Consider the following 13,944-nt stretch of genomic DNA (forward strand, 5'->3'; position numbering starts at 1 on the left):
GCAGAGCCCATCAGTCCAGGAAAGTGGGTCTGCTTCTCTCCCCTCAGTCCCACGAAGCAGGGAGTCTGTTGCCAGCAGTGCTCCCTGAACATAAAAAAACCTAACAAAGTCTATTTTCTAGAGAAACTCGGTAGAGCTCCCCTAGTGTGTGACCAGTCTCCTCTGGGCACAGGATCTAACTGGAGTCTGGAGGAGGGGCATAGAGGGAGGAGCCAGTTCACGCCCATTAAAGGTCTTAAAGTGCCCATGTCTCCTGCGGAGCCCTCTATACCCCCATGGTCCTTACGGAGTCCCCAGCATCCTCTAGGACGTAAGAGAAAATAATAATAATAATAATAATAATAATAATAATAATAATAATGTGCAGGCATTAACAGCATTCTAAAATTCAACCCTAAACAGACTGACAAAATAGTAATACAGTAATGGCAAAACAGATTTATTCTGCAGCAAGAACAGATCATATTCCCCCCCAGGAATGAGGTGTAATTATTTGTAGTGATGGCATTAGAGTCACACACAGATCAGAATATGCCCTGCAGCATCCAGTCAGAATGAACCCGCCTGTGCTCTTGTCAAAGCGCCTACGCTATTCTGGGAGAATGTTTAGATGGCAATTTCAGAGAAGAAAGCTCTAGGGCAGTACGGATGGTGTAGTGGATAGTATTACTGCCTCACAGCACTTGAGGTCATGGGTTCCATTCCCACCATGGCCCTAACTGTGCGGAGTTTGTATATTCTCCCCGTACTTGCGTGGGTTTCCTCCGGGTACTCCGGTTTTCTCCCACAATCCCAAAAATATACTGGTAGGTTAATTGGCTCCCAACAAAATTAACCCTAGCATGAATGTGTGTGCGTGTACATGTGATAGGGTATATATATTGTAAATTCCACTGGGGCAGGGACTGATGTGAATGGGAAAATATTCTCTGTAAAACGCTGCGGAATATGTGTGCGCTATATAAATAACTGGTAATAAACAGGAAACGCTTTGAAGTAACCAAAGAAAATCTGCACAGTTCCAACTGGGCGACATTATGTCATTACACTGCACAAGTGTCACCTGCTGGTAGTCGTTATCTAGCAAAATACAAACACAGCTGGTGTTTGCGCAAGGGTTGATGGAAATGGCTACGGCACATACAGACTACCCTGTTAGCAACGATAAACTATACTGCCGATGTGTGAAAATCGAAGATTACTTTCAATATCAAGAACATTTATTTGCTCCCAAAAAATATAGAGTAAGACTGTAAGATTGCATATATATATATATATATATATATATATATATATATATATATATATATATATATATATATATATATATATATATATATATAGAGAGAGAGAGATATATATATATATATATATATATATATAGATATATATATATATATATATAGATATATATATAGATATATATATATATATATATATATATATATATAGATATATTATTATATATTTTTTTTTTTAAGATAAACCAACCCTTTCACTAGCAGTCAGCAAATACTGTATGTCTGATATAAAAGACCTGAAAAAAACAAGCAGCCTCACACCCATAAGCCACATGCACAGTCAAAGGTTTATTTTTTTTCTGGTCATAAAGGAATCATTCTCCCGACTCACCACACACATCCTGTCAGCCCTTAAAACAGGGACCATAGATTGCAGGGTGAATTATAGCTACTGTAGTACAATTAGGTCACACATAATATGACTATTCCCAGTTTCTCAGTCCTGTCAGGTTAGGGAAACATTTAGCTTCTTTGTGAAAGTGACAAAATGATGTTCATGCAAATTTTATTTTCAAAGTTTGTGACCACTAAGAACTTTTGGCCGGTTGCACAGTCTAGCGCAAGTCAGACGTAATTGCTTGGACGGGATAAATAAATGCGTAGATTTACATGCATTCAAGGATGTAGCTACCATAGATGCAGGGAGTGCAGCTGCTATGGGGCCCAGAGCTGAGAGGGGCCCACCTTCCCTGTCACAGTTACATGTGTTATTTACAAGGGCGTAGATACCATAGGTCATAGTTACCGACATTCTGGCTGCTCTCTGCGGGAGAGAGCAGCCAGGTCGGCTCACAGGGCGGGCAGGGGAGGCTGTAACGAAGAGGAGGGGGTGGGCCGGAGGTGGGGCAGGGGCGGAGCAAGGGCGGGGTCACGATGACACCTCCTTTAAGCCACGTCCCCGCTCTGTAATGCCGCGATCACCGGCATTATACTGCAGGGGGCGTGGCTATGATGACGCAATTCAGCAAGAATCGCGTCATCGACTGCCCGGACCGCCCACTTTACACACTAAGTGGGCGGACGGGCAGGGGGGACCCCGCGAATCAGGAGACTTGCCTGCTCTTCTGGGGGGCCGGGAGGGTCACCCGATTTTCGGGAGCCTCCCGGCCATTTCGGGAGAGTAGGCAAGTTTGCCATAGGTGCAGGGAGCGCAGCTGCTATAGGGCCCAGAGCTGAGAGGGGCCACCAACCCTGTCACAGTTGCTTACATGTGTTATATAGAAGGGCGTAACTACCATAGATGTAGGCAGTGTATCCGCTGTAGGGCCTGGAGCTGAGAGGGGCCACCTTCCCTGTCACAGTTACATGTGCTATAGTGCACTCTTTGCGATGTATGTAACCCATATCCAGTTTTTACTTGAGAGCAAAAATAAATTTGTATGCAAATGATTTTTAAAACCAGTAGGTAAGGAGACCTTTTGTATATCCTAATTACATGTAGTATGTATATATATTTTTTTTTGTTCAGAGTTTTCAGTGCTTCAGAAGCATAACAGGCATAAATTTCCATATAAAGACAAACACTATAAATATGTATAGATCATCTGATTCAAGCATAATACAATAACATAAGCGTTTGCAAAGTCAGGTTATGAAGGGACATGGGGGTAATTCAGATCTGATCTCTGCTGTGCGTTTTCGCACAGCGGGCAACCAGGTCCAAACTTCGCATGTGTATGCACCGCAATGTGCAGGCACGTCTGACAGCTACAACGGGCATCGCCGGTCAGCGAAGGAATTGTGCGAAGGATCCATTCGCATGGGCGTACGCAAGGTGATTGACAGGAAGAGGCCGTTTGTGAGTGGAAACTGAGTGTTTTACAGGGAGTGTCCGGAAAAACGCAGGCGTACCCAAGCGTTTTTTTCAGGGAGGGTTTCTGACCTCAGTTCTGGCTCCAATCAGCAGGATACAATCGCACTGGCAGAGTAAGTCCTGGGCTGCGCAGAGACAGCACAAACTGATTTTTAGCAGCTCTGCTAACACATAGGAACGCACACTTATACAGCGAAAATACACTCCCCCTGTAGGCGGTGACTATCTGATCGCAGGACAGCAAAAAACGCAGCACTGAATTCAGATCTGAATTACCTCCATTGGTCGAGGATTTCCCCCACCCCACCCCAAAAAAAATAAAAATGTTATGCAGATGAAAAAGCTAAAAAACGTAAAAAAATTCTGCTATACTGTGGAGAAAAACACAAAGAGAAGTGGTTATAGAAAAGTACAGTGCCAGATTCATGTAGCTCAGCGAGGAGCTATTCACTTTCTGCTGCTCAGGAAATATACAAGATAAGTGCACCCTCTTATCACGTGGGGTAACCCACAGATCGCAGCTGCCGACTTCCTGGCTGTTCTCTGCGGGAGAGAGGTGAGAGCATCTAGTTTGGCTCAGAATGGGGGCGGTACAGGGGTGTGACATATAAAAGGGGCGGGGTAGAGGTATGATAATTAAAAGGAGGTGGCACGGGGCATGTGGTAGCCACAATTGCGTCATCGTAGCCACGCCCCTGGTATATAATACAGATATTACTGGCATTACACAGTAGGGGGCGTGGCTACGATGACGCAATTCAGCAAGAATCGCATCATCAGCCTCCCGGACTTTACTTACAAAGTGGGCAGCCGGGCAGAGGGATCAAGTTGATATTGGTTGACTCACCCATTGTTCCAGGGGGCTGTGAGGGACACCCGATTATTTGGAGCCTCCCATCCTTTCTGGGAGAGTAGGTCACAATGCCATATATTCCAGGCACTTAAACCAGAATCTATGAGTTAACGCGTATTTGTAGTAGGCTAACCGTGCGGGGACATTGGCTATTAATTGAATAGCTCCATGCGTTAAACCCAGAGCTACAGCTGTGCAGTAAGTCCTGCGGCTAATTGAATCTGCCCAATTAAATATTTATTTATTAATTATTAGCAGTTTCTTATATAGCCCAGCATATTCCGTTGCGCTTTACAATTAGATCAAATTAGATTTCTCATACGTCCTAGAGGATGCTGGGGTCCACTTCAGTACCGTGGGGTATAGACGGTTACGCAGGAACCATGGGCACTTTAAGACTTTTCTAGAGTGTGAACTGGCTCCTCCCTCTATGCACCTCCTCCAGACCTCAGTTTAGAAAATGTGCCCAGGCAGACTGGTCGCACTCCAGTGGGGCTCTACTGAGTTTCACTAAAAAGACTTTATGTTAGGTTTTTTATTTTCAGGGAGACTGCTGGCAACAGTCTCCCTGTTTCGTGGGACTTAGGGGGAAGAAGTAGGAACCAACTTCCTAAATAGTTTCATGACTCTGCTTCTTGCTGACAGGACACCATTAGCTCCTGAAGGGTACTGAACACTAGCTGCTGCTATGCGCTCACTCCCACAGCACGCCGTCACCCCCCTAACATAGCCAGAAGTCAGAAGACGCGTGAGTATTATTACCGGAGATCTGCAAGAGGGACCTCCGGTCATCGTGACGGCTCAAGGTACCGCGCGGCGAGCGGGAACGCTGCGCGGACATGCTACCCATACACAGCGCACAGCAGGGTGCAGGGCAGGGGTGGGGGCGCGCCCTGGGCAGCATGAAAACCTACTCTTACACTGGCAAAAGTAGCATATTATGCCGTGGCACAATCCTGCACCCCCGCCACTATAAATAAATATTTTAGTGAAAAATTCTGAGGGGAAAGTAAACGCGCCATTACAGAGGGTGGGACTCCTCAGTCAGTCCTCCTCAGTCAGCCAGCACACTGCTCAGCGCCATTTTCTCCAAGCAGGCTGCAGGGTAAGAAACGCTGGTCCTCCTCCACTTCTGAACCAAGTATCAGGGTGTAAATAAGGGGAGGCACAGTGTATTTGGTGCTATATTGTATAATTTGACATTATAAAAGCACTACAGGTCTCTGTGGACATTTTATATTACACAGGGATTTTATATTGGCGCTGAGTTGTGAACTGGCAAATCCTTTCTGTGTCCTCCTGACATATTTTACTGTGGGTCTGTCCCCTATAAGCCCCGGAGTGTCTGTAGTGTGTTTGTGCACGTGTGGTGACATGTCTGAGGCAGGGAGCTCTTCCCCCGAGGGAGCCATTTTAGGGACACAGAGTTGTAATGTGGTGGCGCTGCCACAAGCCACGAGCCTGAATGGGTGAAAGAATTACGTGATAGTGTGAATCATATCAGTAAGAGATTGGATAAGTCTGAGTCTCATGCAGAAAACTGGAGAAAATCCGTGGAAGATGTGATTTTTAATAGTTCTGCTTTTTCATCCACAGGCGACCCCTCTGGGTCACATAAAAGGTCATTTGCACAAGTAGTACAAACTAATACCGACACGGACTCTGATTCCTGTGTCGACACTAGTGATTCCAGGGGAACAGATTCAAAATTATCAAAAAACATTCAGTACATGATTGTTGCTATAAAGGAGGTGTTAGAAGTTACGAAGGCCCCTCCTTTACCTCAGGAGAAGGCTTACTTTTATAAAGAAATGAAAATTAACATAACTTTTCCTCCATCTCATAAGCTGAACACTCTCTTTGAGGGAGTCTGGGTAAACCCTGAAAATAAATTTCAGATTCCCAAAAGAATTCAGGTAGCTTATCCTTTCCCAGCAGAGGATAGGAAAAGGTGGGAGTCACTCCCCGTTTTAGACCGTGCCCTGTCACGATTAACAAAAAGGTGATTCTCCCTGCTCCTGGGACGACGTCCCTAAAGGAACCGGCAGACCGCAAGTTAGAGACTACGTTAAAATCTATTTATGTGGCCAATGGGACACTACTCAGACCTACCATTGCCTGTGCGTGGGTGAGTAGTGCTATTGAAAAGTGGTCAGAAAACTTGTCATCAGAGATTGACACAATAGAGACGAGATTCTCCTAACGTTGGGTCATATCAAAGACGTTGCTGTGTATATACTAGAAGACATGAAAGATATTGGGCTCTTGGGATCAAAAGCCGCTACCATGGCTATTTCAGCAAGGAGGGCGTTGTGGATTCGCCAATAGAATGCTGACGCAGATTCCAAAAGGAATATGGAGGCTCTCCCGTATAAAGGCGAGGCCTTGTTTGGAGATGGGCTGGATGCCTTAGTTTCTGCAGCTACCGCAGGTAAGTTGACATTCTTGCCTTATGCTCCTGCGCCGGCGAAAAAAGACACATCACTCTCAGATGCAGTCCTTTCGGCCCAATAAATACAAAAAGGGTAAAGGGTCCCCTTTCTTTGCGGGTAGAGGAAGGGGAAAAGGAAAAAAGTCTGCAGCGTGTCTCCAGGATCACAGGAGTAGAAATCAACCCCTGCTTCTGCCAAATCTTCAGCATGACGATGGGGCTCCCTTGCGGGAGTCCGCTCAGGTGGGGGCACATCTGAAACTTTTCAGTCAGTTCTGGGTTCATTCTGGCATGGACCCGTGGATCTTACAAATTGTGTTCCACGGGTACAAACGGAGTTTCAAGACGTTCCCCCATGCCAATTTTTCAAATCGGCCTTGCCAGCTTCTCTCCCAGACAGGGAAGTAGTAGCAGCAGCAATACAAAAATGATGTCAGGATCAAGTCATTGTCCTGGTTCCCTTGTCACAACAAGGAGAAGGGTTTCATTCAAGCCTCTTTGTAGTTCTGTAGCCGGACGGCTCGGTCAGACCGATTCTAAACCTGAAATCTCTGAATCTTTACCTACAAAGGTTCAAATTCAAGATGGAATCTCTGAGGGCCGTGATTTCCAGTCTGGAGGAAGGGGAGTTCATGGTGTCAGAGGACATAAAGGATGCCTACTTACATGTTCCCATCTATCCTCCTCATCAAGCTTATCTGAGATTTGCGATACAGGAGTGTCATTACCAATTTCAGACGTTGCTGTTTGGACTCTCCATGGCACCAAGGGTGTTCACCAAGGTGATGGCGGAGATGATGGTCCTCCTTCGACAGAAAGGAGTCAATATAATTCCTTACCTGGATGATCTCATGATAAAAGCGAGGTCCAGGGAAAAGTGGTGCAGAACATTGCACTCTCCCTGACAGTACTTCAACAACAACACGGTTGGATCATAAATTTTCCAAAGTCACAGTTGGAACAGACGACAAGATTGTCCTCTCTCGGGATGATACTGGACACAGAAGTACAGAGGGTATTTCTTCCAGTGGAAAAGGCTCTGGAAATCCAGAGAATGGTCAAACAAATTCTGAAACCATCAAGAGTGTCGATTCATCAATGCATTCGGTTGTTGGGAAAGATGGTAGTATTCCGGTGGGACCTGTTAGACAAGTGGTCCGGATCCCACCTATACATGCACCGGAAGATAATCCCGTCATCCAAAGCCAGAATTTCGCTCCTGTGGTGGCTACACAGTTCTCACCTACTAGAGCGACGCAGGTTCGGGAATCAGGACGGGGTCCTAGTAACCACGGATTTAAGTCTCCAAGGCTGGGGAGCAGTCACACAGGGAGAAAGCTTCCAAGGAAGATGGTCAAGTCAGGAAACCTGTCTTCACATAAACGTTCTGTAGTTGAGAGCCATTTACAACGGCCTTCTACAAGCGGGACAACGTCTTCAAGTTCAACCCGTGCAGATCCAGTCGGACAATGTAACAGCAGTCGCGTACATAAACCGTCAGGGCGGAATGAAAAGCAGAGCGGCGATGGCAGAGGTGACAAAGATCCTCCTCTGGGCAGAAAGACATGCAAGAGCTCTGTCAGCAATTTTCATTCCTGGAGTGGACAACTGGGAAGCAGACTTCCTCAGCAGACACGATCTCAGTAGAATGGGGCCTCCACCAAGAAGTCTTCGCAGAGGTGACAGGTCTTTGGGGAGTTCCTCAAGTAGACATGATGGCATCTCATCTCAACAAGAAGCTTCAGAGATATTGTTCCAGGTCGAGAGACCCTCAAGCAATAGCAGTGGATGCACTAGTGACCCAGTGGGTGTTTTGGTCGGTGTATGTCTTTCCTCCACTTCCACTAATACCAAAAGTGAGCAAGATCATGAGAAGAACAAGGGTTCGAGCGATCCTCATTGTCCCAGACTGGTCAAGGAGAGCTTGGTATCCAGATCTTCAGGAGTTGCTACCTCTTCCTCTTCGCGAGGACCTGCTGCAGCAGGGGCCGTGTGTGTATCAAGACTTACCGCGGCTACGTTTGACGGCGTGGCTGTTGAGCGCCGGATCCTAGCCCGAAAGGGTATTCCAAAAGAAGTCATTCCCACTCTGAATCAGGTCAGGAAAGGGGTAACGTCTAAACATTACCACCGTATTTGGAGAAAATATGCGTCTTGATGTGAATCCAAGAAGGCTCCTACGGAAGAGTTTCAATTAGGACGTTTTCTCCATTTTCTGCAGGCAGGTGTGGATGCGGGCCTAAGATTGGGTTCAATCAAGGTCCAGATTTCAGCTTTGTCCGTTTTCTTTCAGAAACAATTGGCCTCCCTTCCAGAAGTTCAGACATTCGTGAAAGGGGTTCTACACATCCAACCTCCATTTGTGCCTCCAGTGGCACCATGGGATCTTAACGTGGTGTTGCAGTTCCTTCAATCGGATTGGTTTGAACCTCTACAGGAGACAGAGTTGAAGTTTCTCACTTGGAAAGTGGTCATGATGTTGGCCTTGGCATCCGCAAGGAGGGTGTCTGAGATAGGGGCCTTGTCTCAAGAGTCCTTACTTGACCTTCCATGAAGATAGGGCTGAGTTAAGAACTCGTCAGCAATTTCTTCCGAAGGTGGTTTCTTCTTTCCATATAAACCAACCTATTGTGGTGCCAGTGGCTGCTGACACCTTCGCTGCGTCAAAGTCTCTGGATGTGGTCAGAGCATTGAAAATTTATATCGCAAGAACAGCTCGGATACGGAAAACAGAGGCTCCGTTTGTCCTGTATGCTCCCAACAAGATTGGGTGTCCTACTTCTAAGCAGACCATTGCGCGCTGGATCAGAGGTACGATTCAGCACGCTCATTCCACGGCAGGATTGCCGATACCGAATGTGAATGTGATACCGATAGTGAATGCCCATTCTACTAGAAAGGTGGGCTCATCCTGGGCGGCTGCCCGGGGGGTCTCGGCGTTACAACTTTGCCAAGCAGCTACTTGGTCAGGGGCAAACACGTTTGCTAAGTTTTACAAGTTTGACACCTTGGCCGATGAGGACCTCAAGTTTGGTCAATCGGTGCTGCAGGGTCATCCGCACTCTCCCGCCCGTACTGGAACTTTGGTATAACCCCATGGTACTGAAGTGGACCCCAGCATCCGCTAGGACGTATGAGAAAACAGGATTTTAATACCTACCGGTAAATCCTTTTCTGCTAGTCTGTAGAGCAGAGATTTTCAACCCTTTACAACTCGCGGCACACTGAACAAGATTTAAGTATTGCCAAGGCACATTCAAATATAATGGTGATGCATGGTGCAGTTGCATGTCCTATGATGTCATGTTGCAGCTTCTCCATAGGTAACGCCTGAGCCACATCTGAGAAAGCCAGAAGAGCCCAACACTGCCTGGGTCTAAAATAAGAACTGGCTCTGCAACCACTAAACCCACCAGTATTGATCGTTCCAGGGCCTCAGTAGCGGCAAAACACTGACGGGCCTGGCTGTGCTTCTATGGCGGCACACCTGGAGACTGCTCAGGGCACACTAGTGTGCCACGGCACAGTGGTTGAAAAACACTGCCGTAGAGGACGCTGGGCACCCAGCCCAGTGCATACTTTACCTGCAGTTGTTATTTTGTTAAAAAAGTTTTCAGCACGGTTACTGTAATGTTCATGCCCGTTGGCATGTGTTTTGTTGACTGCCATGTGTGCGACATGGTTGAAGTGTAAGCTGGTATGAATCTCACCATTAACTTAAAAGTAAATCCTTTCCTCGAAATGTCCGTCTCCTTGGGCACAGTTCCTATACTGAGGTCTGGAGGAGGGGCATAGAGGGAGGAGCCAGTTCACACTCTAGAAAAGTCTTAAAGTGCCCATGACTCCTGCGGAACCGTCTATACCCCATGGTATTGAAGTGGACCCCAGCATCCTCTACAGACTAGGAGAAAAGGATTTACCGGTAGGTATTAAAATCCTGTTTTAAACTAGATTTAAATAACAATTACTTTATCATGGCGCACAGCAACGCATAACTGCTTTAAAACCTGGAATTTTACAGGAAATAATGATCTAGTCCTACCAATTCCTGTCATTTGATAAATCTAATCTCATGTGACAGGCCGCAACAGAGACATCACTGATCACTGCCAGATGAAAACGTCCACTGCTGCAAGATGCAATGCACTAAGGCACTCTACCTTATGGGAAGTGGAGCGGAGGGAAAACTGCAAGACCGATATCTAAACCACAATTATATGTGTGGTAGCTGGAAACCAATTGATGTTCTAGATCTTGTAGGCAATGCTGAATAACCAGCGCCTGTCCAGATATTAATTATTCAGTACAGAGCCATTCTCCAGAGGGTGACATGGGGGGGGGGGGGGGGGGGGGGGGGGTGCTAGACATGCACAGTATAATCAGCCTGCTTGGCCCAAGGGTTGAGTGCCAAGATCACCTTCAAAATGACCTACACATATAAACATCTTCAATGTTTCGCTACTTCATATGCAGGACGTAAGTGAAGGTAGGTGGAACTCTGGAGGCTTGGGTCTCAGAATTGAATGACATTGGGCCTAATTCAGATCTGTTCGCTCACTAGCGTTGTTCGCTGCACAGCGATCGGGTAGCTACTGCGCATGCATATGCACCGCAATGCCCAGGCGCGCCATGCGGTTACAAAGTGGATCGTTGTTGTGCACGGTTTCTAGCGAAGAAACCATTCGCACAGCCGTTCGCAAGGAGATTGGCAGGAAGAGGGCGTTTGTGGGTGGCAACTGACCGTTTTCTGGGAGTGGTTGGAAAAATGCAGGCGTGTCAAAGCGTTTGCAGGGCGTGTGTCTGACGTCAATTCCGGGCTCGAATAGGCTGAAGTGATCGCAGCGGCTGAGTAAGGTCAGAGCTACTCAGAAACTGCACAAGCTGTTTTTGTACAGGGCGGCTGCACACGCGTTCGCACTTGCAAAGCTAAAATACACTCCCCTATGGGCGGTGTCTATCTGTTCGCAGCACTGCAAAAAATTGCTAACGAGTGAACAGATCTGCATTAGGCCCATTGCCTCTTATAATCCTGTCAGCTAATGCTGCACAGATGGTTTAATAAAAATGAAAGAGGTACTAATTAGGTCACCTGTGCTCAAGCATCGTTATCCTGAAAACCTGGTCCATCGGGGTGCCTTGAGGACTGAGTTTGGGAACCACTGTTGTACTGTATTCATATAGGGCAAAATGTGTGTGTGCCCAAATCTTAGGCTGTATATGTGGGGAGTATAGTGCAGAGTACAGACATAAATATTGCAGACATGGTTGCTGGTTCTATAGGTTTTAGACCACTTGTATGATTGTCATGTAGACTGGATGACATCATTTTGGAGACCATGCTTCAGTGATGTCATTATTTCCAGGTAAATTGATATTTTGCATATTGGTTCAGACCACAAAATGTCTGCCCCCGCCAGGGTTACCACCTCATCGCTTTAATTCTGGACATATTAATTACACAGGTTCTGTGGATGGCTAACTTCAAGACTCCATTTCATCTGGTTTTAATCAGCCACTGAACCTGTGTAATTAATATGTGTCCAGAATTAAAGGGATGAGGTGGTAACCCTAGCCCCCGCTGTGTGTACAGGCGATAGGTACATAACAAGAATAATAAAGAACAGATTTAAAATACTATTAATGACTTTGTTCAGGCACTGCCACAGAGGCTCTATAGCGTCCAGCAATGGGGATGGGTTTAGCAATTTTCAGCACCCGCGCATGTTTCAAAATATTTAAAGGTTGTTCTGCCAATGCGTGGCCGCATAGGTACACAAGAGTCAGGGGCATTTTAACAGAGGAGGTGGGCCCCCTCCTCTGTACGTCGCAGTAGTCTCCGGCATTGTGCCAGAGTCTACTGCACATGCGCAGGTCTCCGGAAACATGGTGCCCACCATGTTCCGGAGACCAATTTGGCTACTGCGCATGCGTGGTAAACATTTTGGCAGCGATTTTCGCCGTGACAGCAGCGCCCGATGGTGGACTCCGGAAAGGCAAGTATTAAAAATGGATGAAGTGTGTGCCCCCCACCTGGACCCAGGGGCACCGCACACATTGCACCCATTATAGAAACGCCTATGACAAGAACCACATCTCTACCGGGAGGAGTGTGAAATGTATTGACCGTTCCTGGGCTGTGACTCGGAGGGGACCATGCAGACTCATAAAACTGTTCCTACTTAAGCGAGTGTTGTGGGCCTGTAGTTGGGATCGGTATGAAATACCTCCAATCAAAATCCTGACGGTCGAAATCCCAACAGCAATTGACAGACGGTCAAAATACCTACATGGACAAAATTCCGACATTTAAAATACAGACAAGGTCAAAATACAGACATGTAAAATGCCGACAGTTCAAAATACCGACATGTGATTTTCATTGTTTTTTTGTGTGTATGTCAACATAGGTCGACATGGACACCATATAAAATGTACCGCTGCGCTCGCCATGCTTCGGGCACAGTGCCTCGTTGCGCTCGGCACACTATTATATTCCCCATGCAGGTCCACTGGGATGGTAAAGTATGAAATAGTAGGTTTTAACGAAAAAATCATTAAAAACTCATGTCGGCATTTTGACCTGTTGGCATTTTACATGTCGTCATTTTGACCTTGTCTGGGTTTTGACAGTCGGTCAATTGCTGTCGTGATTTCGACCATCAGGATTTTGATTGGAGGTAAATTGACTGCATCCCCTGTAGTTGGGGGTTGCTGTAAATCTCATTAGTACTAATGATGGCTGTGACATCGGCCGCACAAAATGGGTGTTCCAGGCTTTCCGCATTCAGGTGCATGGCTGTAGAACTGGCTTAATCTCATTAGCATAGCACAGCAAACATGGATAAAACGCCAGATTAGCGCTGCCATAATATCCCTTTAATCAGGGACAGGTATGAATTATACAGGTTCTGTGGCTGGCTGGCTTTCAGTCTGCATTTCACCTGGTTTTAATCAGCCGCAGAACCTATGTAATCCATATGTGCCCCCAATTTAAGGTAATATTAGAGCAACCCTACCTACACCAGATGGAAAACTGACGCAGATCCTTCTTACTCAGAATCAGCCACTGCGTCTTTGAAAACAGTAGATATCCCATAGTAAAATGTGAGATACAGTACACACTACATAACATGTGCATATAGCAGGACAGAAAACTAACCCCAAGCAGCAGTTCACCCTCAGGCGACCTCACAAGTGAACTAATTAGATTAATGACAATGATATTGCTGTGGATGCCCTGGCTCATCAGAAGGTCCGAACAAGCATCACAGAAAACAGAACATGTAACTTGTACATACACACACAAATATATACACTGTGTATATATATATATATATATATACACACATACATACACACATATATTATTCATAAGAAATAAGAAGAGTTACTTACTTGACTAAAGGCTGCTTCTCGTTTTTGGGATAGTCCAGGCACCCCACTTTGACACAACAGAAGGCGCACAGCCAATCCTTAAGACCCATGGGTTCTGTCACAAAGTAAAAGAACAATTTGCAGTGAGAGGGCTGGAGACTACCCTGCAGCC

The 13,944-nt window shown here is 46.2% G+C and overlaps 1 protein-coding gene across 4 annotated transcripts in view; it reads right to left on the minus strand.

Moving 5' to 3' along the window:
* MREG (melanoregulin) overlaps positions 1-13,944 on the minus strand; it is a 157,957-nt gene that overhangs the window by 36,983 nt on the left and 107,030 nt on the right. For all 4 annotated transcript variants that reach the window (XM_063933169.1, XM_063933166.1, XM_063933168.1 and 1 more), the window contains one exon: positions 13,794-13,887. In XM_063933169.1, the coding sequence (XP_063789239.1) occupies positions 13,794-13,887 (94 nt within the window). The remainder of the gene's footprint in view (positions 1-13,793; positions 13,888-13,944) is intronic.

Source organism: Pseudophryne corroboree, chromosome 7 (genome assembly GCF_028390025.1).
Source record: "Pseudophryne corroboree isolate aPseCor3 chromosome 7, aPseCor3.hap2, whole genome shotgun sequence".
In the NCBI taxonomy this organism is placed as follows: domain Eukaryota; kingdom Metazoa; phylum Chordata; class Amphibia; order Anura; family Myobatrachidae; genus Pseudophryne; species Pseudophryne corroboree.